This window comes from Panthera tigris, chromosome E2 (genome assembly GCF_018350195.1).
Source record: "Panthera tigris isolate Pti1 chromosome E2, P.tigris_Pti1_mat1.1, whole genome shotgun sequence".
In the NCBI taxonomy this organism is placed as follows: Eukaryota; Metazoa; Chordata; class Mammalia; order Carnivora; family Felidae; genus Panthera; species Panthera tigris.
The window spans coordinates 59,512,917-59,540,512 of NC_056674.1; the positions used below are offsets into that span (position 1 = coordinate 59,512,917).

Here is a 27,596-nt window from a genome sequence, read left to right on the forward strand (position 1 = left end):
CCTGTACAGGGCGGTGGGCCTTTCCCCGAGTACGTGCTACAGTGTCCCCGCAGGCGGGCGGTTGGGCGTCTGCGGGGAGGGTGGACCGCGCAGCCAGAGCAGAGGCAGAGCTAGGGGTGCCCGAGACTCCCTCCCAGACTCTGTGCCAGAGGTGGCCAGGCTGATCAGGCCTGCCCTCCCCTCGTGCCCAGGACCCCCGAGGGTCTGTGATGTCAGCTTGTCCTCGGGCAGAACCGGGCACTGTGGCCCCCGCCGCTGTCCCGTGGTGCCTGGTGGCCAGGCGGGTCGGGACCGGTCCACGCTCTGGTCCTCACGACAGCCCTCCCCTCGGAGAGGAAGCCGCACCCTCCCGGCCGGTCTCCGGCCCGGGCACCTCTTCCCAGACACGAAGCGCTCACGCCTCCCTGAACCACGCGGTCCTGGTCTTTTTTTTTAATGTTTATTTTGGACAGAACAAGCTGGGGGAGGGGCAGAGAGAGAGGGAGACACAGAACCCGAAGCGGGTTCCAGGCTCCGAGCCGTCGGCACAGAGCCCGACGCGGGGCTCGAACTCACGAACCGTGGGATCATGACGTGAGCCGAAGTCGGACGCCCAACCGACGGAGCTGCCCAGGGCCCCCCCTGTGAGCTCAGTGTCCTAAAAGCACATTCTTGCCGTTCTGGAGGTCTGAAGCCTGGCTCAGGTGTGAGCAGGGCCAGTTCCTTCCGGAGGCTCCGGGGAGCAACTGCTCCTTGCCCTGGGCTCGTGGCCCCTCGGCCATCACCGCAGCACAGCTGGTCGCCAGCGTGCCCTCCAACCTCTGTCCCGACTCCTGCTCTGACCTCCTGCCTCCGATGAGAACCTTGTGGAGTCACGGGGTCCCCCTGGAGAGTCCAGAACGTTGTCCCCACCTCAAGATCCCAGACTAAATCCCCTCTGCGGAGATCCTTGGGCTGAGGGGATGTTCACGGCTTCCAGGGCTTAGGGCGTGGAAGTCTTGGGGCCATTACTCTGCTGTCCACACCGTTTTCTGGGCCTGCCGTCTGGACCCGTGGGTGACAGGATCCTCGCTGGAGGGAGTGAGGCCTCGGCCCCGAGTGTGGACTGGCTTTCTGGGAATCAGGCTGGGGGATGCCCCTGTTTGGGGGCAGCTGTGGTGAGGGCTGGGTGTCTGGGGGCCTGAAGGCCGAGGAGAGAGTGCCCCCTCGCCCCCGAATGCCCAGCCCACCAGGGGTCACGACCAGCTCGGCTGGGAGGAGGTCACTGGCCTCAGTGAAATGTGTTTTCCCGACCGGGTGCTCTGGTCCCGCAGCTTCAGCAGCGGAAGCCTCTGCGTTCGTGCCGCCAGGGGAGTCAGGCCGCGGGAAGAGGCGTTTACCCGGCACCACGGAGTCGCACCCCCAGTCAGGCCGTGACCAGGCTGGGGTCACGTGTGCGAGCACAGTGCAGGCCTGGCTCTCTGGTATGATTTGTAAGTCGCATTTCCAGATAACCGGAGCTGACTTCATGTATTGAGAACCATCCCTCGGGGGGCCCACGGGGCCCGTCTGCCACCCCCCACTAAGCTTCCCCGTGGCACTGGGACAGCACAGCCATCGAGGCAGGGGCGCCATGGGCAGCGCCTGGCCCGGGAGGTGCCCCGTGGACCTTTGAGGACCCTGTGACCTGGCGGGCCCGTCATTTCTGTCAATGGCAGACTGGGTCCCCGTGAAACAGAAAGGAGGATTTTATTCCCCGCCGCCTGATTTTGCCAGGGTCGTGTCTGACTTCTTGGGACCATCAGTGAGCAGGCTTGGGTCATGGCTGTTTTTGGTGGAGTCCAACGCAGGTCTCCCATGTCTGACTCTTCTGTTTGGGGTGTTTTGGGTCAGGGTCCTGTGAGGTGCATGAATGGAGAGCAGTGGAAAGTGAGCCTCGACCCCTCCACGGCCAGCCCCGGGTCAGGGCTCCGAGTCCGCCGAGACTCGCTGAGGGTTTGGGGTCAGGAGCGGCTGGATGGTCCTCCCCAACTTGTCCCTAAATAAAAAAGCTGCTCAGACCCTTATCACCTGCCACCCGAGGGACCCTCTAGAACTGCCCTCACGGCAACCCCGGGACCCACGATGGCTCGGCCGCCGGCAGGGGTGAGGGCAGGCTTGTGCAGCCTCTGGGCCCCACCTCGGGCACTGCCAGCCTCCCGGCCCGGCGCCCAGCAGCCTTGCTGTCACGCTGTGCCGCTGGGAACAAAGGGGACAATTAGGTGAGGTGTGATCCTGTCTGCGGACCAGGTGATGGGACAGTTTCAAGGTGGCTCTTGTGCCACAGCTTTGTTAGAGATTAGGGGGCAGTTTGCATGTCAATTGTGTGTTTTACACACGATTTCATCTGCCAGGAGCACGGGGTGAACGGACAGGGTGCACCCCGAGCTGGAGAGCCTCCCTCCCCCCAGCACCCGCCATGCCGCCCGCCCAGGGCCGTGTTCATCGTGATCCTTAGGCGTGTGACCGTGGAACGTACTAGAAACCGACTAGTCTTATCAGGCTCCTGTCTGTACGTGTCCCTCACGGTGTTGGAGTTTTGTGCCCCAACTCTGTTTCCCCCACAAGCCCCACGGGTTTTGCCGTGGGAGCTCGCACGGCACGGTGATCTTTAGGGACGCGTGTGCTGTGTCCTTGCACTGATTGTGCTGTGTTTACGCCAGGGGACTCCCTTGTTTTCAGGAAACGCTGAAGAATTTAAAGCCTGAAGGTAATCTCTCCCCGGCCCTGGACCCCACCTCTCTCCCCAGCCTGAGGGTGGCTGGGGCGCAGCAGGGAGTGGGGGCAGGTGAAGGCACAGGGGCCCAGGTCACTGCCGGGGTCCCCGGTGCCTGGGGAGGAGAGTGCCCCGAACGGGCTTTGGGCAATCTGGGCAGAGACCCCACACCTCCTGGCATCTCCCGGGGTCCCGTCTCTCCTGACTTCTCTTCTCCAGATCTGCTCTCTCACTTAAAATGTGTAGCAATTAAACATCTTTACCGGTATTTAAACTTCCTGAAAACAAGTCCTTGTGCTCCCGGGCGTGGTGGTGACGACAGGAGGGACGGCCCTGGCAGGTGTGTGCCGGCAGGCCCCGTGCCTGCCCCGCATAGGCCCGTGACCACCCTCAGCACCTGCTCGTGGGGCCTTGTGCCCCCCCACCACCCCGTCCTGGCCGTGAGGCACCTGACAGTCCGCTGATGGTCGTCCTGGCCACGTGTAATGCTTGTCCTTTCGCAGCTGCTCACGTGTATGACCCTCTCATCCCATCACTGACCTACTCAGACCAGGAGATAGACACGTGGGTGCACAGCCAAGGCCAGGCTGGGTCCCCTCCCACTTCAGGGCCCAGGTGTCTGGCTTGGTGCCCCCCCCACCCTCCCAAAGGCACAGTGAAGAGCAAACCAGCACATTCTTGTGAAGGGAGGGGCGGAGACTGGTCCCCGCAGCCGTGGTCAGAGACGCCCCGGCCCCTGCCGCTGGACGGGCCTATGTCCCAAGGGCCACCTAGTGGGTGGATGGCTGTCCCTGAGTGAGCAGGACAGAAGGGACTGCAGTCCTCAAGCCCAGGGCTGGCCACACGCCCTTACTCCTGTCAGGCCAGCGAGATGGGAGTTGTGGTCCGTTGCACATGGGGGGACACTGGTCCTTGTGACTCTGTCCTTCGCACTGAAGCCGGATCGTGTTGTCGACTCCTGACCCCGGGCGGCCGCCTGCCATCCCGCGGTGTTGGTGCACAGCTGGCAAAGACAAACCAGGACGCCCAGGTGTGTGGGACTTGCACACAAACCATCATTTTTATGTATTTAAAAAAAATTTTTTTTTAACGTTTATTGTTTCTTGGAAGACAGAGTGCAAGCAGGGGAGGGAAAGAGAGAGAGAGAGAGGGAGTTACAGAATCTGAAGCAGGCTCCCGGCTCCGAGCTGTCAGCACAGAGCCCGACGCGGGGCTCGAACCCACGAAGTGTGAGATCATGACCTCAGCTGAAGTCGGGCGCCCAACCGACTGAGCCCCCCAGGTGCCCCATAAACAATCATTTTTAAAGTGAGTGTGCCCTGTGGTGATCCTCACCCGACTGTCCCAGTGACCCTGGGAGGCAGGCGGCTCTGTGTTCCTATTCTACGGGTGGGGAAACTGAGGTGAGGAGGATCGTGGCCCTCAGAGGCTCGGCTGGGATTGGGCCCGGGTGGTCTGGCTGCAGCCCGCGTGTGCCCCCTGACGGGCTGTGTGTCCCTGTCACCTCCGTCACGTCCAGTGCCGCCAAGCACCGTGGGCTCACGCCGTCTCCGGCTGCCACACCCTCCTCTGTGCCTCCTTCCCCTTGGTCTCTCTTCTGGGGACACTCCTGATGGCACCTGGAGCCCGCCCCGTAGTCCAGGATGGTCTTCTACCCAGCACCCCTAATGTAATCATGTCTGCAACGACCCCCTTCCCAAATAGTCACGTTCCCAGGTTTTGGGCGCTGGGACAGGGACATAGCCTTTTTGGAGTCGCCACTCATCCCACTGCGGGGCCCCAGGTCAGCCGCTGGGCAGTGGCAGGATGAGAAGGTCACATCTGATCTCAAATCCCTCCGTTTGCTGTCTGCCTGTCCCCCCAACCCCAGAAAGAAGGCAGAGTGGCCCCCCAGGCTGAAGTCGGGGGTGTGCGGGTCCCTCCTCCGATCTCTGGAGGCCTGGGGCAGATGGGGGCCACAGGACGGGCTCGCGGGCAGGGCCTGGCATCAGGAGACCTGGTTTTGGTTCTCGACGGTGACGGCTGAGGGGTCTCGGAGCCTCAAAGATGAAGAGGTTACGCCCCGGTCCCCAAAGTCCCCTCGAGCAGGTGCGCACGCTTTCCGTCGAGAACGGGACAGCACGGCTCTCGGGCTTTGCTGGCTCTAGGGCCTCTGTCACACAGCCGCCTCTTTTCTGCAGACTCTTAAAATACAGAGCCCAGACTGCTCCCTCCAGGCCTTGGGCTCCATTTGCCCCCTGGGCCGTAGCGGCCGGCTGGCCTGGTCTCTAAGTGTGGTTTCCAGGCTCCGTCCCTCTGGTCTGGGGGTTGTCCTGTCTTGGACTGTGCACCTGACACCAGAGCACCCTGGCCACCTCTGACCTTTGCTCCCTGCCCTCTTCTGCTGCTGCGCTTCCTCCGGGAAGTCCTCCCGGTGTCCCCACCCCCGACGTGCTGCTTCTGGCGCCTGAACGCTGCTCTCGGAAGCTGGGCCTTCCGCCCCTCGCTGCAGATCCTGCTGGAAGAGAGGGCTGGGGCCAGGGATTGCGGGGCACAGGGTGCCCCCGACGTGTGGCCCGACATCCCTCACGGCAGACGGCTTCCTCCTCTGTAAAGCTGGGGGAGGGGCACCGCCTGCCGTGTGTCTGGGGCACTGTTGTTGACTGGGGTCCGGGTGACGCTCACCCGTCAGGCCCCGTCTTCTCCCTCTGCCACGAAGCAAGGCCCCCGGCCGCTTGGCCGGATGGTCGGTCTCCGAGGGGTCCTTTCGTGGCCCGGCCGTCACGCGCTCACGGCTGCCGACCGCGGCTGGGCTCCAGAGGCCACCCCCCTCCCTCCTCCACCTTGAGGCCGGGACCCCAGCCGCCGAGCCCGCGCTCCTCCCGCCGGCTGCCTGCACTTGCCTAGACCTGGTCTCTGGGGAGCTGCAGGCACTTGACAAACGCGTCGTTAATCCCGTCCGGGTCCCGTGAGGTTACCTCCTGCCTTCGGAGGCCTGCACACCAGCGCTGAAACCTCTCCCAGCTTCTTGGGGGAGGACTTCAGGGAACCCGGGCCACTCCCGGTGTCTCGTGCCAGGTCGGGTGGGTGGGTGACCCGTTTGGGACCCGGGATGCCCACCTGCCGGGAGGGGTGGACGGGTGAGGTCGATGTCCTCCTCGCCTGCCTCGGGAGGGGCTGAAGAAAGGGGGACTTGGGTCCCTTGGCGCTAACACTGGTGCCCTGACGCGTGCTCTATCATCGTGGGGAAGGGCGGCCCCCCGGCTCAGACCCGCGCTGCCTCAGTCTCTCCCCTCGGGCGGGTCGTGGGACGTCCGGTGCCTCGGTGTCCTTTTCGGTAAAGCGGGGTGGTCCCGCTGCAGCCTGTGGCCCGGGGGCGAAGGCTCTGGGTGGGCTCGGGGAGGAGAGGAGGCCGGGCTGTAGCCAGAACAGCAGCGGCCCACACCGCCAGGGCCTGTCCGCAGGGCTGTGTGCACGCTCCCTGGATCCCCGCGGTTTCGGGGCTCTGGGCCCAGAGAGGCTGGAGTGTCCGGCTGCACGGGGAGCCCAGCCACCTGCCTGGGAGCTGCCGCGGGGCCAGCTCATGTGCCTGCCTCCAGAACACGTCTGCCCTTCCGGGCTGCAGACGCGGCGGGTCGGTAGCGAGCCGGGCCCACCCCTGCAGCCCCTGGCTGCTGGAAGGCCCTGACGGAGACTGGCCTCCTTCCCTCCCTCCCGCAGAAAGGAGGGCAGGCCCTGAGGAGGGGTCTGGACGGGCACGGGTGGGCGGCTGTTGCGGAATAGCCGGCAGCAGGGGCGGTGGCCTGGGGGGAAAGTTCTGGAAAGATGGCACCTTTGCCTCTCTGTTCCGGAACTGAGATCCTGGGAGAAGCAGGCTAACGGGGAAGCTCGGGGGGGCAGAGGTGAGAGCACAGGGCACGGCCCCGACTGGCATCCCTGCTGCCAAGGGTCCCCTAGGGCCTGGCCTGACTTCATTTGTTCCGCAAACACACGCTCGTTGATTCTGCCTGTGAACACTGCTGTGCAGGCACCAGGACCCAAGTGGGGGGAGCACAGGCGAGCGTCTGCCCGCCCCCGCCAGGAGGCGCCTGGCCTTGGCTTATGCTGTCGTCTCCTCCTTTCCACGCACTGACCTTCCTTCCGGTGGCCCCGTGCACCCGCGCTGCCTGCTGCTGGTCGGGCATGCGGTTCCGACGGCCTGCGGGTAGGAGGCGTTCCTGGAAAACTGCAGAAGGGTTCTGATCTGTCAGTTCAACAAATGCCCGTGCCGCGGCCTGCCCCGTGCCAGCCACCGTTCTGGGTGCAGGGGACGACGGTCCACGGTCTCGTGGAGCTCACGCGCTGACCAGGAATACAAACTGAGCTCGAAGTCCTCATGGCTCTGGGAGCTTCTCAGCAGGGTGGAGAGTGGGAGGGGACCAGGCCAGGAGGACCTTGCCAGGAAAGCCATTTGGTCAGAGATTGAGGGGCCGGTGGGATTTAATCGGGGCTCTTCTTGAGTCAGGCAGCATAACGGTCACCAGAGAGCGGCAAGGCGGTATCTGGGACAGGTTTCACGGGACGGCGGACGGCGCGGTCAACCCGCCCCACACCCAGGAGGGCCCCGCACTGGGGGATCCGGGGCTCAGCGTGGCCGTCTCGCAGTTCCCAACCCCAGCCATTGCGACACATAAGTGTGGTCTCGACTCCCATGGGACGGGTGCTCAGCTGCCAGCCCCTGGCCTCTCCGGCCCCTGGCATCCTCGTCGTCCTCCACGACGGTGACCAGGTTGTGCTGGTGAGGGAGCTCCCGTTCCACCATTACCCGCTGCCCCAGTGGGGGCCTGGGGGGCGTGGCTGCTCAGGGCCACCCTGAGCCGAGGGGCTCATGGCACATCTGGTGGGCCATGTGGCAGGAGCCCCTTGTTCGGCCCCATCGGACGGTGGCAGATCAGCGCACGGAGACTTGCCTGCCCGGTGGCCTGCCCGCTGGCGGGAGGGGCAGACTGACTGCCAGGCCCACCTCTCACCTGCGCTGGGTCTCCTGCTGGTGACGGCTGATGCGTCCTCTGCTTTGCTGCCCCGTTGACGTCATCCCGGGGGGAACCGTGCTGGGCCCCCTCCCGGTGCTGCCCTGCCGCGCTTTCTGGAGCGCGTGCCCTTCCTCTCCTCTCTGACCCGCTGAGGCCAGTGGTCCTAGGCCCGGTCCGGACGGGTTCCTTTCCTAACTGAACGCGGCGGGGTTCTTCCAAAGAGGAGGTTTCAGGCAGGACGTCGAGTCGGCAAACCACAGAGGACGCGGACGTGAGCTTCCCCAGCTGGCCTTTAGGTAAATGTGTGTGTCCCATGGTGGGGGCCTCCCCAGCCCAGCCTTTTGTGCCCGAGGAAGATCACACCCACCACTTGGCTCTCCCCGGGGTCAGGATGTGCCGGGGCCTCTGCCTGGCTCCTTCCCCTCCCCCACATACCGCTGCCCCGTCCCCGGCCGGCGCGCCCGCCCGCGGGTGGAGGTGCGGCACCCAAATTAGCCCTCTTTCCACTTGCTCAATGGGTGTGTAGGCTACTCGCAGGGTGGCGGTTTGCCTACTATTCCTGGCGCGTGGGGGCTTGGGTGTGGGGTGAGGGAGGAGAAGAGGGGGCGCTCCGTCTAAACATAGACCGCGGCAGGGAGGGGTGGCGGAGAGAAGGGCAAGATGATGTTGGAAAATCAGCTCCTTGAGAAAGCGGGTGCCTGAGGAGAGGAGCCTGCGGGTTGCCATGGCAACTGGGATGATTCCCCCCCCCCCCCCCCAAGCAAGAAGGCTGGGCCCAATGGGCCTGTTCTCTGGGCTTCCAGCCGCGGACGGTCAGTGCGCCCGCTGTGCCCCCAGGCCGGACTTGCCTGCGGGAGCCTCGGTTTTCTCACCTGTGAAGTGGGGTCGGCGGTGGCAGCCTGCCAGTTTCTTTGTAAACTCCCACAAATTAACGAGGAAGCACCCCGCCTCGCTCCGAATAACCAGAATGCGAATTAAAACAATGCGGTGTTTCACCTGTCCGCTTGGGAAAGATTTCTTAAAAATCGACGATCTGCCTAAAATTAGCGCAGATGTGTGGAAGTAAGCAGTCTCGAAGCGTGTCCTGGAAGGTGGATTTGCGTGTGAAATACCCAACCTGCAGAGATGCCATCAGACCGCATCGATCGGCAGGGGCGGGCTCGATTTATTTCGGCACAAAACCCGCTAAAGAGAACAAGAGAGCTCTGTGTTTGCTGGTGTGGAACAGTCTCCAGGATACGGTGTTGGGTTAAAAAAAAAAAACAACAAAACAAAAAAACCAACAACGAAAAGGCAAGAGGCAGAACCGAGTGGCGTGCAAACCTGTGCGTTTGGAGTTTCTGACACGCGTGACCGTGTGAAGGTTGCTGTTTGGCCATTTGGCACGCTGTTACGCAGGCATTAAAAGCCATGAGAAATACCTTCGTAAACTTGTAAGCAGGTGTCCGTGACATATTAGCGGCAAAACAACTAACGGGAGAAAGCAGAGTATGGCCTCGTTTATATTTCGAAAATAAGGCACGGGTGCTTTTAAGTACAAGGACAGTGAGCCGCCGAAGAACGTACCGGAAGTCAGAGTGGCTACCTGTGGGACGTGAGTAGATGGGGACGCTTGAAACCTGCAATCCTCAGGCCTGCTTCCACACCGCCCGCTCCTTCCGGATTTCGCCTCCTTGTTTCTGACCTGCGAAGCCTCCCCTGCCCCTGGGCCTTTGCACCTGCTGTTCCTTCATCCTGGAACTCTTGCCCTGGCTGCCCCCGCTGCCCCGTCACCTGCAGCTCGGGGATGCCCGTGTCCACCCCAGAATGCTGTTGCCGCCTGCCGCTCTGAGGTTCTGTCCAGGCCAGTCGTCGCCATCAAAAGTGCTCCCTCCTCAGGGCAGGGCCCACCCGGTGCTTTGAGTCCCTGGTGCCAGCCTGTGGTCGTTGAGGTCACCAGACCTGCTCGCCCTGGTCGGGGGGGGAGGCTGGTGGCCTGTGGGGGGCACTTGTGGCCTGCGGTGTGTCTGTAGCCCTTCTGTCTTAGCCGTTCCCGGAGGGTGGCTTTCTAGAGTTCTGTTTTCATAGCAGAGAGTTTCTTTTACTCCAACGGGAGCTCCCTAATGCAAGTTGAGAGGCGGCCTGGGTGCTGTGGGGGAGCGGGGAGCGGGCATCACCGGGTCCTGCCCTCCCGCGCACGTCGTGTCCCCACCTGCCAGCTCAGCCCTCTTGTCCTCAGCTCCTGCCCAAGAGACGTACTTTCAACACCACAATGAAAACAGCTTGGGGAGCCGGGGCGTGAGCTTTGCTTCTAAGGGCAGAATCGTGAAACCAGCTAATGGGGCTGGTGGCATCGAAAACCGCTGGGCTGTCCCCTCCGGGCAGCGGAGTGTGGTGGTGTACAAGCTGTATCTTGTTAGTGCTACAAAACCCAAAAAATGCCCGCTAACAAGAACCACCAGGCTGTGCGCCGTTTTCCTGACCCTCTGGAGAGATCCTTCGAGGATGCTTATTCTGTCCCCTCTTACGGATGAGGGAAACTGAGGTCAAGAAGCCAGACCTGGTCATCCTAGGAAGCCGGGGCGCTGGGGGCGTACGGCGGGGTCAGGACCACTTCCTGGGGTGAACCTGGCCTGGGTTGGAGGTTCACGAAGGGCAGAGCGCTCACGCCCTGTAGCAGGTGGGACGGCGGGCCTCAGACTGTATACACCCTTATTTGGAATAAAGGAACGTGACTGCGGCTGTATAAGGATCCGCCAGATGAGGTCATCCTAGATGATGTGGGCCCTGAACGCAGTGACAGGTGTCCTTAGGGAGAGACGGGAAGGCCAGGGAGAATGGAAGCCGGGATGGGAGTGGCGTGTCTGTGTACAAGGACCCAGCAACACCGGAGCCCCCCAGCAGCCCTGCGGCACCGCGGTTCTGACTTCGGGCCCCCAGAGCTGGGAGAGAACACTGCCGTTCTCCCCAGGACATTGACACGGCCCCCAGCCCACCCACCCCCGCGCGGGGCAGGGTCTCAGTGTCAGGCAAAGGCCACTCCTGACCCCAGGTCTCCTCAGCCCCGTCCCCAGACCGCCGGCAGCCGGAGCGCTGGCGGCTGGACGTCCGTCTCCGACAACGCTCCTTGACCCCCGTTGGTGTCTGGCTGCCTTCGTGAGTCAGCCTTGCTCGACCCGGCTGGTGCACCGGGCACCATTTCCTTCATTAGTTTGCATTTTTCTCTTCGAGGATCTTTTTAATAGGAAAAAAAAAAAAAAAACTGGGGGTAGGGAGAGATGTGGCAGAAGAGAAGCCCGCTGTTGTGGCTTGATCTAGAATGTTCTCTGGCTTTGCAGGCTGCTCCAGTATCTGACCAGGTGACATCTGCTTTGCAGAGACCCCGGCGGGGTTCAGGCTCCACAGAGACCTCTCCCTGCCCCAGATCCTGGCTCCGGCAGAAAACCCCCTTAAAATAACTGCAGCGAGGGGGGCTTTGCTTTCAGGTTATACCATCTGGCTCCGAGTTCGTGTTTGACTTGAGTAGCTCTTAAAAATCCCGCCGATCCCCCACCCTGCTGGCACACCTGAGAACTCCCAGCCTGTCTGCTGGGCTTCAGGGCTGGTGGCGCACATGGTCCAGTGACACAGCACGTGTGACAAATGGTGGACTGCCAGTGCCCAGGGTGGCATGTTTCCCGTGGGGCGCAGGGCTGGGGGCCCTGGCTCAGGCTCCCAGCTCCCAGAAGAGCCCCAGGGCTGTGTTTGGCAGCCCCGGACAGAGCGCCTGCCCCTGCCCCCCGACAGGTGGCTCCTCCCCCAGGGAAGGAGGGACCTCTGCGGGAGGGTTTCTCTGTTGGACGAGGGGACTCAGGCTGCTATAAATCGAATTAGCCTGATGACTTCCCTCCACCCCACGTGTTTCTGCAGGTGCGGCCCCCCACGCTGGGCACCTGCCTTCCATACACCGCCCTGCTGTGCCCGCTGCACCCCCTCACCCCCCGGCCCCAGAGGCGGGTCCCCGGAACTACCAGGGCTTATCGGCAGCACCTTGACAGTGTATTCTCTGTCTCAGGGAAGCTCCCCCGCCTTCTAGGTTTGAGGGAACACCGGCCCCTCATGTGCCCCCAGCTGGCAGCCTAATGGGGACTGAGGTACAGCAGGGAGCACTGGGTCAGCCTTGCTGACTCCGCGGGGCTGGGGGGGCCTAAGGGTTTGTCTCCAAGTGATGCCGATGCTCCAGGTCCCGGGACCCCGCTGCGGGCAGCACGGGTGAGTGCTGGCCTCCGGCTGGTGTGTCCCATCCTGGCGGGGGCCGGGCACAGGCAGGGCGAGCGGTTCCTGTAGACGGGCGTCTACGGTGCGTTTGGGACTGCCAGACGTGGCCAGGGTTCCCCGCGAGCTTCTGCCGGGGAGGAAACGCATACCCGCACACCCAGGGAAGGCACCTAGTTCTCAGCTTGTCCGAGGACTCTGATGGCTGGTCGGGGTGGCCGAACACAGGGTTCCTGGACTGTGGCCAGAAGCCCCTGGGCAGAGTGCAGTCCGGGACTGCTGGGAGATGCCTACCCTGGGTGGGGGGAGCAGCCCCGGCCTGAATACTAATTTGCTTTTGAGGTTGCCCATGTGGTTCCTATAATCAGCCTTGGGTTTACGCCAGGAAGGGACGTTCCACTGTAGATGGGAGGGACCCCACGCGAGGACCCAGGACCGCCACAACCCGGGGCCCCTCTGACCGAAGCAGCTTGCTCCTATGTCTTTCATGTTTGTTTATTTTGAGAGAGAGCACCAGCAGGGGAGGGGCAGAGAGCGCAGAGCAGGCTCCACAGTCACCCGGAGCGCGATGGGGGGGGGCTCCTTCCATCTCACGAACCTGAGATCGTGACCTGAGCCCAGGTCGAGAGGCAGATGCTCAATGGATGAGCCACCCAGGCACCCCCTCCCTGCCAGCCCCTTGGGTGGGCCTGGCCCCTGGTAGCGGGGGTCAGCTCTGTGCCTAGAGGTCCACGGGCCCCGGCCGGGGGCAGGGGTGGGGAATTCTGAGGGCAGCAGGGAAGGGGCTGGGAGAGGGAGCAGGGCTGACTCGAAGCTATAGCCCCCTCCCCGCAGCTGGGTGGGGCTGCCGTCCAGGGCTCCCTGCTGCTTTACTGCTGGGGTCTCCGCGGTCCCCCGCGGGGAAGCTGGGGTCTGCCGGGGCTTGGGGACAGAGGCAGGGCGTCAGGCCCTGAGCCCAGGCCTGTAACCCACACCCAGGACTCCCGGTGCTGGTCTCTGGGGAGGCCCCATCTTCCCGGCACCGCTGACTGACCGTGGATGGAGTCCTGGTCTCCGGGGCAGCTTGGCCTTCCCCGAGCTGGGTTCCTGTGATTCTGCAGGTTGGTGGGGCCTGAGAACCCGCGTCTCTAACCAGCTCCCGGGTGGTGCCGTGGCTGTTCTCACTTGAAAACGCTCAAGCCAGCCCAGCCCCCGGGCGGTGGTGGGGCACGGGCACACGTGGGGTGCCCTGAGCACCGGCTCCTGCCCTTCCCCGGATGGGAACGTGGGGTGGGGGGAGCTGCGCGGAGCGGGGCCTTCTGGGAGGGAGGTGTATCCTCGGCCGTGGGAGGGGCCTCCTCACCGCTGGGTGGACGACCCAGTGGTCTGGGCCGGAAGGCAGCTCCCGGCAGGTTAGTGGCCGTAGACACAGGATAATGGCACCAGCGTGCCCCCTGGGAAGTAATGGTTCTGTAAGTGTCCACGCCTGCACCTGGCTTTGACCTGCCAGCGCCTGCTCGCGGCTCTGCCAGGGCCCCACGCGGGGCGGGCTGCACACAGGTTCTGCTCCACGACCCGGGCAGAGCGAAGGCGTCTCCTGCCACCGGGCCACGGGCCGAACGGTGACCCGCACACACGTGAGCTGTGGAGCGTGCGTGGCCCGGACCCTGAACCTGAGCTGGGTGCCCGTGTGGCGCAGGACCTTGATCACGGGAGGGGGTGACTGCTGATGGGGACGGGGGTTCTTGGGGGAGTGGAGATGTTCCAGAACCAGTGGTGGTGGCCACATAGCCCTCTGAATGCACTACAGGCCCCAGGTCGTAAGAGGGTGAGCTGTGTGCTACAAGAAACCGGGGGCAGGTGACAGTTACGGTGTCCAGACGCCATCTCCACGTGAGCTGTCCGGGTCGCCTCTGGGGGGTCGGGGGTCTGCCTCGCAGATTGCTGGGAAGGAAGGCTGTGTAAGCTCGAGGGCAAGGCCAGTGTCCTCTCTGTCCACAGGCTGTGGGGGTATCACGCACATGGACACCCCCAGTGGGAGGGGAAGTTGTGGCGCGGGGCAGGTGCCCTAGTGTCGCAGAGGTGTCCTCTGCACTGAGGCCAGGCTCCCCACGATTGCCCTGAGGCTTTTTGAGCGGGGGGTCACTGGAGAGGAGGGACTGGGTAGCCCGGCAGCCTGCCTTCCTAAATGTGCCCAAAGCGTGTCTCCACTTGTGAAAGACGCTCCTTCACGTGGCCCAAGACCACGTCTTGCACTTTGAGCTACAGCCCTAAGCGGCGCCCCTGGGCTGCGCCCCTGGCCCGAAGCAGTGTCCTGGGGCTGCCCTGACAAAGGATCATAAGCAGGAGCCTCTAAACGACAGGAATGTGCCCTCTGCCAGCTGGAGTCCAAATCCCGGTGCCACGGGGCCACATTCCCTCGGAAGGCTCCAGGGGAGGGTCCTTCCCGCCTCTTCCAGCGTCTGGTGGCCCCACCCCTCCATCTCTGCCCCCCGTGGCTGCCTCCACTGTGTCTGTGTCCCCTCGACTTGTAAGGACACCAGTCATGGGATTTAGGCCCTCCCACAACTAAGTACTGAACTAAGTACATCTCAAAGACCCCACTCCCAGATAAAGTCAAGGTCCCAGGTCCCAGACGGATGTGAATTTGAGGGCGGGGGATGCTGTTCATCCCCTACAAAGCCCTTTCCAAAGCAGATGTCCCGGGAAGGTGGTGGCCTGAGTCACTTATCAGAGACTCCTGGCACCTTTCTGAGCTAGAAGAGAACTTGTATCATCAGGCCAGACCAGTGAAGCATGTGAAAGCCCAGACCTCTGTGCCTCAGTTTCCTCATCTGCCACAGATGTGAAAACAAGTCCTCTGTGGAAGATCCCTGACCCCAGGCCAGGGTGTCTGCCAGGTGGGAACAAACCAAGGGCTGGTGAAGGGGGAGTCCCTCCCGCACGGGGCCCCTCGGCCCACCTGTGCATGCTCAGCAAGGACCCTCCCTGGGTGCCCCTTGGTCCCAACAGAGACCCTCAGTTACCAGCACTGGTGACAGCTGGGTGCCCAGCAGCTATGTCCCACGGGGACCTAAGCGCTGAGGCCTACGTTTCGAGTAGACCTGCCCTCGGGTATCCAGGAACGGGGTGCTGTGAAGATGGGCAAATTCTGATTTGGGTGGGAGGGTCTGGCGAGGCTGGAGACCTGAGGGCAGGGGAGCTGATCACAGGGTGACACAGGCCCACCTCTTCGGGTCTGGGGTGGCACTGGGGCGGGAGGCCCCCGTTCCAGGGTGTGGGAGGGGGCCGCTGTCTGTGGGGTCTGGATCGGGTGCAGGGGCCCAGAAGACGGGGGGCTGTCCGGGAGGGCTGGATGCGGAAGGCAGACAGGGGTGCGGACTGTGGCCGGGGGCAGCTGGAGGGCTCTAGCCTTGGGCGCCGTGGTCCTGAGCTGGGACCAGCAACGTCCCAGCTTACAAACCCTCCGAGGCCGACACTCTAGGGCAGTCAGGATGTCTGGCTGTGTCACGCCTCACAAAGGACCAATGTCCCAATACGGTCACATTCGCAGGTTGTGGACGGCCGGGGGTGGGGGCGGGAAGCCAGTCCAGTCCAGGCGCTAGCGGTGGAACTGGTTGGGCGGTTGGGACGGGCACGGGCTGGTCCCCCTACGTCACGTCACCGTCCTCTGCCGCCTTGTCTTAAGCTGCCCCCGAGGCTGCCTACCCTGCGTCCCCCCCGCCCATGTCCCTCCTGCACTGCCTATCCTGTGTCCCGTCTGCGCGGTCTGCCCCACGCCCTTCCCGTGCGGTCAACGCGAGGTGGCGTCGCGCACTGGGAGGGGACCCCGCTTCCTTCCCGCCTGCTCTCCAGGTCCCTGCCCTGCTTGTGGGGGTGGGGGCCTGGGGCGTCGCTCTCACTGCTCCCCCTGAGCTAGACTGAGCCCAGCCCAGCCCCGAGGGTCACAGGGAAGATCGAGCCTCATGATGGACTGGGAGGTCTTCTCTATTAAACGCGCTCACTCTTCTCGATTCGATTTTATTTTAGGGCTGGCACGGCTGATTCTTTTTCTATATGTGTGAACGTATATATGTAAATACATGTACAGTGTTGGTGAATTAACGTTTGTGGTATTTTTACTAAGCGGAGAGGTGGAAACCAAACAGTGGCCCCGTGTGCTGGGCTGGGGACGCAACGTGTCCTCCTCTCTGGGAGTGTGCCCGCCACGGCAAGGTCAGAGGTGGGGGCGAGGCCCTGTCCACAGGGTCACGGGACCGCACCCCACCATGCTGGCCTGGAGGTCGGGCGTCCACGGGGCAGTCTGAAAGCAGTGACAGGCTCTCACCGTCCACTGGGGCTCAGGCCACAGGAGTGAGGCGTGGACGCTGCCCCAGATGGTGTGTCCACCAGCCCTGCCTGGAGGCACACTGGTCTCACTGGGAGGTGGGGAGGGGGGTGACTTGACTTCCCAAGGTCTGGGACAGGAACGGAAGAGAGCAACAGTCTTGTTGGCTTTTCAGACAAGCCCCCTCCCCCCCGGCCTGGGAGAGGCTGCCGTGGCCAGGCCGCATGTCCACTGGGGACACAGGACCCGAGGTGGTGGCACCCACGTTTACATGCGCGGCGCCGGGGCACGTGTGTGCAGAAACGCTTACAAACAATGCCCCGTTAGCCCGACTCTTGGGGGTATTTAAGTGGAGTCCTTCGAGCAGGATGCCTGTATGATCACACGTGCACGCTGCTCCTCGGAATGAGGGGCCCCCAAACTCGCTGCTTTAAGCAACACAAAACCTCACTCTTGTTTTCCTGCGACCTCAGCGTGTGAGCCGCCTCGTCCAATCCATCAGGCTGTGCTTGGCTGTAGCTCCGAAGGCTCTAACCTCTCCTCCTCAACAACCATCTGTAGCTGCCCATTACCTCCCGTGGCCTTTCCTCTAGTGGCCACACTCGGTAACCCGTTTCTGTTGGGTGGCTGGTCCCATCTGTTGGTCCAGAGCTGTGTGGGCTCCACGACCACCCACATGTGTCTGGTCGGCAACAGTAACTGTTAGGAACGGAGAGTAGCAGGTCGGAGAGGACGTTCCCACGTTCTCGGGGAGGAGTCTGGGCAGCGGGTGTGTGCCTGCCCTAAGGTCCAAGTCCAACTTGGAGGAAGAGGAAGAGCTACTGTGGAACAGCACGGAGCCCCGTTCCAGACTCTCGCTGCTGGTCTTTGGGTCCTTCCAGCCCCTTCTGGTTGTTTGGCCGAACTCTTTGTGGGGCCCCAGCGGCCTAAACCTGTGAGGCCGAGAAACTTCTTCCAGGTCCCAAGCCTGGCCCTTGCCGAGCCACGGGTTTTTGTGTGACGTGTGCCCCAGATGGCATCCTTGCGGTTCCCTGCTTGCCTTGGCCTCCAGGGAGCTCAAGCCCTCAGGTACACGCTGTGTGCTACTGTCAGCTCAGCTGCTCTTTGTTCAGGCTCCTTGTGCCCAAACCTATCTGTCGGCCTTTTACTAGAAGCCACCAGGGGCCAGGCCCGGTGAGTGGTATCACGGTCCGTGGGACTGCAGCCACGAATAGGCCCGGCCATTGTCCTCAGTCTTTCCAAACTTCACTGTGCCTCCCGGTGGGCCTGGGAGCCCCTGTGCCCCCTCACATGACTGTCTCTGGGGCTCGGTTTACAGGCCCCGTAACAGACTCCCTTTTCAGCATTCTGTCACACGGGTGGCAGCCCGCCCTGCACCCGAGGGCCAGGCCTTCCCAGACTTGTGGCACGAGGGTGTCTGAGAGGCGAGGGTGGTCGTTGCCTGCTCGGGTCCCACGACTCACGCTCCTTTGCCGGACGATGACCCCAGGTCCCAGGATAAGGGCCACACCCGGTGTCGCAGCAGCCACAAGCCGTCAGGCCCTGAGACCATGGCGGGTGCTTTGTCCACACCAGCAGGTGGCTCAGAACTGCCCACGCTGGGGCAAGGCGGGGGGGGGGCGGGAGTGACAGAAGGGCCGTGCCCGTGCTCCACGTGACGGTCACCCCCAAGTTTAGAGCTGATGGGAGCTGAGCCTCCCCTCTGGGCAGAGCCTGTGGGAAAGCAGCTCTCTCTCAGCAGCTGGAAACCATGATTCATACAGACGTAGAGAAGTTTCTCACACTCTCGGATCTGGTCTCTTCCACACACAGAGGGCTAGTGACTGCGCTTCCAGAAGGTGCCAGAGGATGGCTGGGACGATGGGCTGCGGCCACTGCCGAGGGTCAGGGTGGCCCCGGGGCCTGCCACGGTACACCCAGCCTCGGCTCCCCGGGGCTCCCCCCTCAGAGCCCAGAAGGTGCCGGTGATGGGAAGAGGGAGGCCAGGTGCACGCAGGGCCGGGCGGTGGGGCAGCTGCGTGTGGGGGCTTCTCCGGCGGCTGCCAGGTTGGTGCTGTCGTGGGAGGCAGGTCTGGCTCCGATGCGGTCTCTAGAACGGCCAGCCGGTGCCCTCCCTGGGCCTGGAGCCTTCCCCTGGGGAAGGGGAAGGTGTGCTTTTGTTCTTTCTGCCCTCGGACCTGCTCCTGACGGCCGCTTGGCCCTGCCCCCGAGCCCGGCCAGCCAGTCGCTCAGCCCACACGTGTGGCTGGGCACAACTCTCCCCCGATTCCTTCCCGGGCAGCCCAGCATTCGCCAAGCTGCTGCTGCTCTCTGGAGGCCCAGAGCCGAGTCGGCTGTGCGCTCGGGCCCCTATCTAGGATGTGGACACGACGCAGGGGAGGAGGGGAGCTTCCCGCAGCAGGTCCCGGGGCTCACGCAGGCTGACCGCTGCTTCAGGCCAGGCCCTGCCCTCGCCGGGATGTGCTTGCTCTGTGCCCGAAGGCGCCGGCAGGCACTCAGGCCCGGCCACGCGGGGGGGGCAGTGTTTGCTGAGTGAACGAACGGATACGTGAGATCGGAGGCCACGGCCCTCCCCGTCTTGCTTCTGGAGCCCTTACCGCCCTCCCTGCCTCTCCCTGCCAGGACGTCGCACTCCCGGGCCAAGGCTGAGGCCGCCCTCACTGCAGCGCAGAAGGCCCAGGAGGAGGCGCGCGTTGCCAGGATCACTGCCAAAGAGTTCTCCCCTTCCTTCCAGCACCGGGAAAACGGTGAGTGAGGGTCCCCCGAGGGACATAGGTGTGGGGCTGTGGCACATGCCTCAGATGTGCCGGTCAGGGTGTGAGGCTTCTGCACATTCCGCCTCCGCGTCTCAGTGCGCTACTGATGCCTTCCCCGGAGGTCACCGTCTGCCTGTTCTCCCTGCCCTTCCCACTCCTGTTGTTCTAGAACTTTCTTCTGGAACCTACTCGGTCTGACCAGGTGGCTGCTAGGAAGGTAGGAGCGTTGCTAGGGCAGTTGAGGAAGTAGGGCTTCAGTATTAACGAGCTGTGAACTGCCCCGTGTGACCAGTGGGGGCAGGTCGAGGTGGACGGAGGGGCTCTAGAACAGTGAGGGGAGCTCCTGCCCTGTCCTCCGGGAGAAGCTGGAAGTCACTGCGTGTCAGCCAGACGTGTGACCTTCTCCATCCCTTGGGAAGCTGGCAGCCTCCCTCTGCTGTGTGGAGTCCACAGGGCCTGGTGTCTGGGCTCGCCTGGCCCCTGGGCTTAGAGGTGCAGGACCTTTGCCCTGAGGACACCCTGAACGCAGGCAGTGCAGGTCAGGGTCTCGACCACTGCGTCCTGTCCTAGGGACCCCCGTGCAGGCGTTAGCTCTCAGTATGGTGCTTCAGAACCCTGCGCTTGGGCGGTGCACTGTGGCCCCGGCCCCGTGTGCCCGGCCACAGAGGCATTTCCTGGCCACACTATCACGTGATGGACGGGGTATGCACGGACTGGGGGGTGGGGGCTGACTCCATACCCCAGTGCTCACGGGTCTGAGGACCCCCGACCCTGCCTCCAGGACCACGTAGGGCCTCCCTTGGTCACCCTCTGTGGAAGAGACCCCCTTTCAGGTGGCTGCAGCTCTGCCTCGTTCTGCCCGCCGGCCCCACCTCAAAATCCCCAGGAAGGAGACTGGGGCCGCTGTGCCTGTGGCCAACAGCATGGGGACTGGGCCCAGCCCCCCCAGACCGTGGGGGGCTGTGTGTCCCGTGGCCCCTCCCGCCCGGGCTCAGAGACTCTGGCACGGAGTTAGAGAGAAGACCACTCCTGTCTCGCACCCAGGGAGGCCGTGAGGCCCTGGGGAAGGTCACCTAGTGCGAGAGGCTTCCTTCCACCTTCAGGAGGGACCTGTCGGAGGCACGGCCTAAGCCTGGAGCGGGCCGGCCTCGCCCTTGCCTGGCACCCTTGCCTGCTGAGCCTTGGGTCTCTCCTGTAGCCAGGGGGCAGGACCGGAACCTCTGCCTGCCACTGCCCCTCCAGACCTGGTCACCCTCCCGGTGGGTGTCGGGTCGGGGGCTCCCAGATCTGCGGCACCCCCCCCCCCCCCGGAGAGTGCCCCGTTGCCTGTCGCCCTGGACCCAGGCCCCGTCTTGCTCCCCCGCAGCCCTCTGGTGAGGTCAGGCCTCACGAGGCACAGAGGGTCCGAGTAACCCAACCTCTGTGTGCTTCCTGCCCCCACATAAAGGGCTCGAGTACCAGCGGCCGAAGCACCCGATTTCCAGCAGTGACATCGAGGTGGCCTCCACGGGGACGCCCCTGCAGCAGGAGAGCCCCGAGCTGTACCGCAAAGGCACCACCCCCTCGGACCTGACCCCCGACGACAGCCCCCTGCAGAGCTTCCCCGCCAGCCCCACGGCCACCCCGCCCCCGGCCCCTGCCTCACGGAACAAGGTTGCCCACTTCTCCCGGCAGGTCTCTGTGGACGAGGAGCGAGGCGGGGACATCCAGATGCTCCTGGAGGGCCGGGGAGGGGACTATGCCCGCAACAGCTGGGGCGAGGAGAAGGCCGGCGGCTCCAGGGGCGTCCGCGGCGGCGCCCTCCGCAGCGGTCAGCCCGCAGACGACTTCCGCTCCCGGAGCTCGGGCCACAGGCAGCCCGGCAACCCCCAGTCCCGGGAGCGGCGGACGGAGTCGCCCCCCACCTTCTCCTGGACTTCCCACCACCGGACCGGCAACCCCGGCTCGGCGGGCGCCAAGCTGCTGGAGCTGGAGGAGGAGAAGCTGAGCAGCTACGAGACGGAGATGAAACCGCTGCGGCGGATGGACTCGTGCGCGCAGGAGGCGCACCCCCAGAAGCGGCGCTCCAGCCGGGGGGGCGCCTGCCGGGGCCTGGGCGAGGACCACCGCCCCGAGGAGCGGGGCTTCGGGGCGCAGAGGCTGCGGTCCAGGCCCCAGAGCAAGGACGGCGCCAGGCCGGCCTCGTGCACGGAGCCCGCGGTGCAGAGGCTGGAGAGCCTGCGGCTGGGAGAGCGGGCTGAGCCGCGGCTGCTGCGCTGGGACCTGGCCTTCTCGCCGCCCCAGAAGTCCTCCCCGGTAGCGCTGGAGTCGGACGGAGAGGACGGGGACGAGCTCAAACCCAGCACGGTGAGTGGTGGCGCTGGCCCTGGGCCCGCGGTCAGCACGCGGCCGCCTCCAGCCGAGGGCTGGCTCCTTCCCTCCAGGAGGCCGGGGTGGGCGACGGGGTCCCCCTCCCTTTAGGTCTCAGGGAGGGCTGACCCCAGGCCTGACCCCAGCTGCCAAGGTATGTGGGCGGTTCTGGAGGCGCCCAAACAAACCGGGGCAGCCCGGGAGCCCCGTCTTCACCCAGACTCCCCCATGGTCCAGGAAGGTCAGCCCCTGCTCTGGTAAGGAGGCCGGGGCTTGTGCCTGCTTCCTCTCACGGCAGGCAGCGTGGAGGCACCTGGACTGCGTCGTGCCAGGGTGGGCCCACCCCCAGGAGGGACTTTCTGGGACCCTCTACCTGTGAGCAGACGTGTTCTGCCCCTCCCCCGGCTTCTCAGACCCACCCTGGGACTGATGCCCCCGTGTGCTCTGTGCCAGGACCTATGGCCCCAGTCCCTCAGGGCCCGATCACCTGGCCGAGTGCCACGTACCTGCCCCACGGGGACACTTCTGGGACCCTGCTGCGAGGCAGGGTCCGTGTCCACCGCCGGTCCCTGGAGGAGCCACACCATTGGCGTGTCAGGGCCCCGTGCTCCTTGAGAGAGACGCTTTCTGTGGACAGGTGCCCCCGAGACCACCGTGAGCGTCTTGTGAGCAGGCTGGTTCCTTAGTGCTCCTGCCTTCCCGCACCCAGGTCCCCCCAGACAGCAGCCCTGTGGTCGGCATTGGGAGCACCCGTGGGCTCGCTGCTCTGTTCCCTGTCCCAGCAGCCAGAACCATCTGCACGCATCTGGATATGGAGTGTGCGCAGTGTGGTTACTTTTGGAAGCCAGATGATGGACGGGGAAGGGATGTGGGGGGAGGTTCCAGATTTGGCCCCCTTCACCACGTTGGTGCTTCCCAATGGAGCTCCCTTGGGGTGAGGTGCCAGCCAGCGGCTGGCCTCCAGCTGGGCACCTGTATTTATTCCATTGGGACGGCCGATGTCCTGTGTCCTCCGAGGTCCTCTTGGGGTCAGCGCGGTGCCCTGTCCGATACGGTGGTCTCTGCACCCATCGCCGCGGAGGCTCCAAGGAGAGCCGGGCCCGGGAAGGGGAGGCTGAGACCTGGATGCCCAGCTCACCCGAACCTCTGCTCCAGGGGCAGGAAAGGCCTGGAGGCAGCCGGTGGCCGGGCAGGGACAACACTTAGAGCTTGAGCGGCGACGGGGAAGGAGGCATTTGCTGAGGAGCGTGTGCTTAAAGGATCACTCGAGGGCTCGGATGTTGCCGGGTGGTGTGGGGTCTCGGGCTGAGTGCTGGGGCCGTCCTGGGTGGGCCGCATCTGAAATCCCGGCCGGTGTTCTCTCGTCCCAGTTGCGGGGCTGGGGACGAAGGTTGATACCGGTGTGGGGACACTGACTTAAAGCGACCTGGCGTGCTGGGAGGGAGGTCAGCACTGGGCATTCCGGGCCCAGTCGCTGCAGCCGGGGAGCAGGAGGACCCTCTCCCGGACTTCGGTCGTCCTCTGGGAGCTCCTGGTTTGGGGGGCAGGGGCAGGCTGGGCGCGGGCTCACCTCTGCTGTCCTGTTGCAGGGCTCGGCCCCCATCCTGGTGGCCATGGTGATCTTGCTCAACATCGGAGTCGCCATCTTGTTTATTAACTTTTTCATCTGAGGAGACGTCGCGTGAACAAAAACAGTGGTCGATGTACAAAAAGGGGACGTTAAAAAAAAAAAGACGACAGAAAGGAAAGGATCGTAACTGAGACGGCCGGAAAACCACTTCTGAGACTTTTCACAGAACAATGTGATTGGGTATTACTCACAGTTTGCCTTTTTTTCTGGGTAATGTTTTTTGGATTTTAGCCAAAATTCTTTGCTTGTATAACACGATGCTGTGTGGCATGGCAGAAGGAGGCCAGCACGCCGACCCTCCAGCTTGGTGTGGAAAGGAAAGGGACCCCGGCAAATCAATGGCCAAAAAACAAAACGGTCACCGTCCTCGCTGCCATCACACTCCATCTGGGACTGGAAAAGGAGGCGGCCGGAGGAAGACCCCAGCGTGTCCAGCTGTGCTGTGAGGCTGAATGCGGGAAGTCTGTTACCTGCGCCGCTCCCCTGGGTCCTGGAATAGCGGGTGACAAGTAGGGGTGTGCGGCGGGGAGGGCCGGGGGGGGGGAGTGGGCGTGCCTTCCCAGCAGGCAGCAGCCGCTTCCTGTTTTGAGTCTGTGCCGTGTACCTGAGGAAGCAGGGATCTGTCGCCTCTCCCCATGGAGTCTGAAAGCAAGGTCCTCCTTCCCCACGGTCTGCCCCCTCCCCCACCACTCCCCCCTTCGTCCCACACCCCCAGCAGCAGTGGTGCGGACGGGACAGAGGGCAGGGAGTGCCGTGGGGCCACCTAGCTGCCACGCCCGGCTCCGAGTGTGTGGCCTTTCTCCACTTGGCATGCAGGATGTGTATCCCGGCTCCCCTGTCCCTGTCAGACGTCCGTGGCAGTGACCTTGCCCGCGGCGACATCATTCCCTCTCGCGGTCACCGGGCACATGGGTTTTCACGTCTTTGTCCTGTGCCGGCCTCCACTTCCCCCACAGATATGCACACTCTTTCCAGATGCCTCGTTCATACTCCGGAGCTGGTCTGGGCCCAGAACAGGAATGTGGGTGAAACCCAGTGGCTTCAAAACACCTGAGCACCCGCTGCTGCCCCCTCTCCCCCAAAAGACACAACTCTGCCTTCTCGACCAATGTTGCACCATCATCCAAACGAGAGAACAAGGTTCCAGAATGTGCGGGCGCCCCGTGGTCCTAGCGCTGGAGCCAGCCCCGGCCAGGGCGTATGGACGTGTCTGTGGGGCACGGCCGCGTCCATACCCCGGCCCCTGCGCTCACGCCCGGGACGGCCCTGACCGTGAGCTTCCACAGCCGTCCTGGGCACAGCCCGGCTATGGACTCTGCCTTGCTTTGCTTATGTTTAGCTGTTTCTCTGCTACCTTTCAAGCAGATTTCTTTACTACACTGCACTGGATTGCTATATTTTTAACCAGAAATAAACTAAAGATTAGAGCATGTTCCAGTAAAAATCCAGTTTTATTTTTTCCGTTCTACATTCTCTCTCCCCATTTCTTCTCACAGTTTGGCTTAGTTTGGGGTCTTTTTGGGGAGTGGGGCACAGGAGAGGGAGGGTCCGTAAGAAATGCGTTTCTGGTAACGTTACTTTCTAAAGGGATATTACATCTTTTGTACATCTTACTTTCCGTTCTTTTTTAATATCGAGTGGTTGCTGCAGACCTGAAGTGAACCAAATAAAGATTCCTGCTCCTTGCAGCTCAGAACCCTCCATGTGGGACATGTGTTTTCTAACTGTTTGCACCTCTTCGTAAAGACCACAGCCTTTTGTACGTTCTGCTAACTGCACGACACCAAACGGTACCTCGGACCGCAGGTTACACACGCACGTGCCGCCCCGGGAGGAGATTAGGGAAGGGTGTGTGGCCCAGTGAAAGCAACAGTGATTTCACGCCCGGGGCTCCCGCACAGGTGACTGGCTCGTGTCCCCTCACACGTCCGGCCCCTGCTCCCACAGGTGTGAAAACCAGACTGCACACCCGGGGTATCCCGGCAGATCCCCCCAAGACCACCGCTCCGGGTCTGAGAGGGTCTAGAAGCCGATTAAGGAGCGGGCCGCCCAGCGGGACAGCCCAGCACGGGGGAGTGCTCCTGCTCACCTGGAGGGCTGGGCTCGTCCTACCGGCCCAGAGGCTCAGCTTTTCCCAGTGGCTGTGCCAGTCCCGGGCCGGGGCCAGAGCAGCTGACCTCCTCCCATGCGCTCCCGGTGGACGTGCGCACACAGCAGCACCCGGCCACGAGGGACGTGTGGGTCAGGGCCGGCCCCCAGGGGGGTACAAAGTGACAAGTTTTAATTAGTCCCAGAGCCACCTCGTGAGAGTCCTTTCCTCCCCTGGCAGCTGCTTCCACGCTCTGGACGTGAAAGCCAGAGGCAGAGAGATGGAGTTGCCAGGGATGCTGAGCCAGGGCCTGTGGGTAGGTGAGGCCGAGAGGCACCGCTCCACACCCCCCTCGCGCTGCCCTCCCGCGGCTGGGAAACCTGCACTCACACCCTCCACCCCACCCCCACCCCAGGGTCCTCAGGCGACTCGTCTGTGCCCACAGTCCGCCTGCCGCCTTCACCAACGTGAGGAAACTTGCACACTGGGTTACTTGTGCTTCTGGGCACGTGCTCGATGCCCCAAGTGCTCGGGTGACTTCGGGCACGTGAAGAACGATCCATTCTCTCAAGCTCCCTGATCAACAGCACCCAGGATTCCTAAAGACACAGAGCAGGGATGTGACACACAAGCCCACGAACTTGCGAAGAGGATGTCGACGTGGAAAACCTGTGGGTAGCCACGGCAGTGCGATGCCTCCTGCCAAAACCACTCTCCCGAGAAGTCCACAACCACGTTTACCAGACCACGAACTCCCGTGTTGCAACTGCTACACAGGCGCTGAGCAAACACGTACACTGTAGGATGACGGGCTCCCCAGCGGGGCAGGAAGAGCACGGGCCGGGCTCCCCCGTCCCCGGACGCCCCTCGGTGCCAGGCTGGGGGCCCAGGGCACCCAACCCCTCACGTCCCAACCTGGCCCTAGAAATGCTCCCTCTTGTACCGTCCACAAGTCCCGGTCTGGACGGTAGATCCCACGGCCGCCCCACTTAAAGCCAGATGACGTGACCGAGGGCCCCGAGCAGACGCATCACGGGCTTGACCTAGATGAACATCTGGGGGACTAACGGAAATAAAGTGGTGTTCGCATTTTTCAGTTTGGGATCTCGGCCACCTTGCTCTCATCTCCCCCGGACTCCGCACCGATGCTGCCGCTGCGGGCAGGGGTCCCCTCGAGGTGAATCTCACACCTGTAGGTGGACGACGGGTGTCCAAAGCGGCCTCGTCCGGGAGAGGTGCTCGCTTCGCCCCCACATGCACAGGACGACACCTCTCAAGACGGAGGGGAGGGGAGGGCCAGCCTCCACTCGGCATTAGTAATTCCGCTTTCTCTGGCTCAAAGAGGTCTCGTCTTCCGGGTTTTCTTGCCTTCGGTCTCAGAAACTTAAAGGTGCCTACTAGATTTTAAGGCCTCTATGTCCGTAGCTGCACGCGCTGCCGACCCCACCATTAACGGACGGCACTGAGGACCGCCGACGATGTCTCGCGTTTCCACTGGGTCTTGCCTGGACAGGACCTGCTCGTGTCAGTAAAGCCTAAAAGTGATTCCAGACAAGAAACGGGAAGAAGAGTGAAGTGCTCTAGTCGGAAAACCAAGGTGTCTCTCAGTTTTGTTCCCTGCCCGGGGAACCGTGTGTCACGCGATACCGTCCGTAAGCAAAGACTAGAAAAATGACCCGTCCCCAAGCGTCCTCAAGATCTGTCCCTGAGAAGCGTCGCTAATTCAGCCTTAAAAGCAAGAGAAAGTGCAGTTGCCTTCGTTGAAAAACAAAACAGCGAAGCTGTATTTTTACCATGTTCCCATATGCCGGGACGGTCCGAAAGCCGTGGGAAGCACAGGCGGCCGTCACTGGAAGGCTGCAGAAGGGGGCGGGGGACGCGCGGGCACCTGGAGGCGCTGCAGGCGGGAGACGACGGCACTCGGGTGGCGCTCAGACCGCGAAAGCCCCCAAGGGCGCAGAAGCACCTCGCTGCGGGACGGCCGCGTGCTCTCCTCCACCGGAGGCTGCGAGCCAGGAACCGAGGGCGCCTCTGCCCGAGAACCCACGTGGAGGGGGCCTGACGCACACGTGGGCAGACACGTTCCAGCCCGTTCCTCGGCCTCAGAGGGGCAGGCAGCCCTGCCAGGAGGGGCAGATCCACGAGTGGCCGCGAGCAGTCCAGGGCGCGTCTGGGTGCGGCGGCCCGCGCCTGGGGCTTCGGGGACGGCAGGGAGCGGCACACCTCACACCTACCTCATCTCCATCCGCCCCCAACACTCCCCCCGCCGCCGTGTGCGCGCACGCCCTCCCCGCCGCCCCCACAGACGCGCGTGCGGGCCTCTGGCCGTGCGGCCTCCAGCTGGTGCCACGAGGACCGCGGCAGCCCCGACCCAGAGAGGCAGGAGGCCCCAGGGGATGGCGAGACGGGTCCCGGCCGGGCCCTCACTCCCCTCCACCTTGCCGGTAGCACCTGCCACGGCGACCACCCCCCCCACGCCTGCATCGAAGGTCAGACAGAGATGGGCACCCGAGCTGCTGGAGCACACGT

General features: G+C 63.5%; 1 protein-coding gene across 1 annotated transcript in view; it reads left to right on the top strand.

Annotated features, from left to right (window-relative positions):
* Positions 1-23,475, top strand: part of LOC102957108 (junctophilin-3-like) — a 155,173-nt gene extending 131,698 nt beyond the window's left edge. Inside the window, exons 5-7 of the mRNA XM_042968091.1 lie at positions 18,866-18,990; positions 20,447-21,345; positions 22,938-23,475. Coding sequence (XP_042824025.1) covers positions 18,866-18,990; positions 20,447-21,345; positions 22,938-23,018 — 1,105 coding nt within the window. The 3' untranslated portion in view covers positions 23,019-23,475. The remainder of the gene's footprint in view (positions 1-18,865; positions 18,991-20,446; positions 21,346-22,937) is intronic.
* Positions 23,476-27,596: the final 4,121 nt, after the last annotated feature.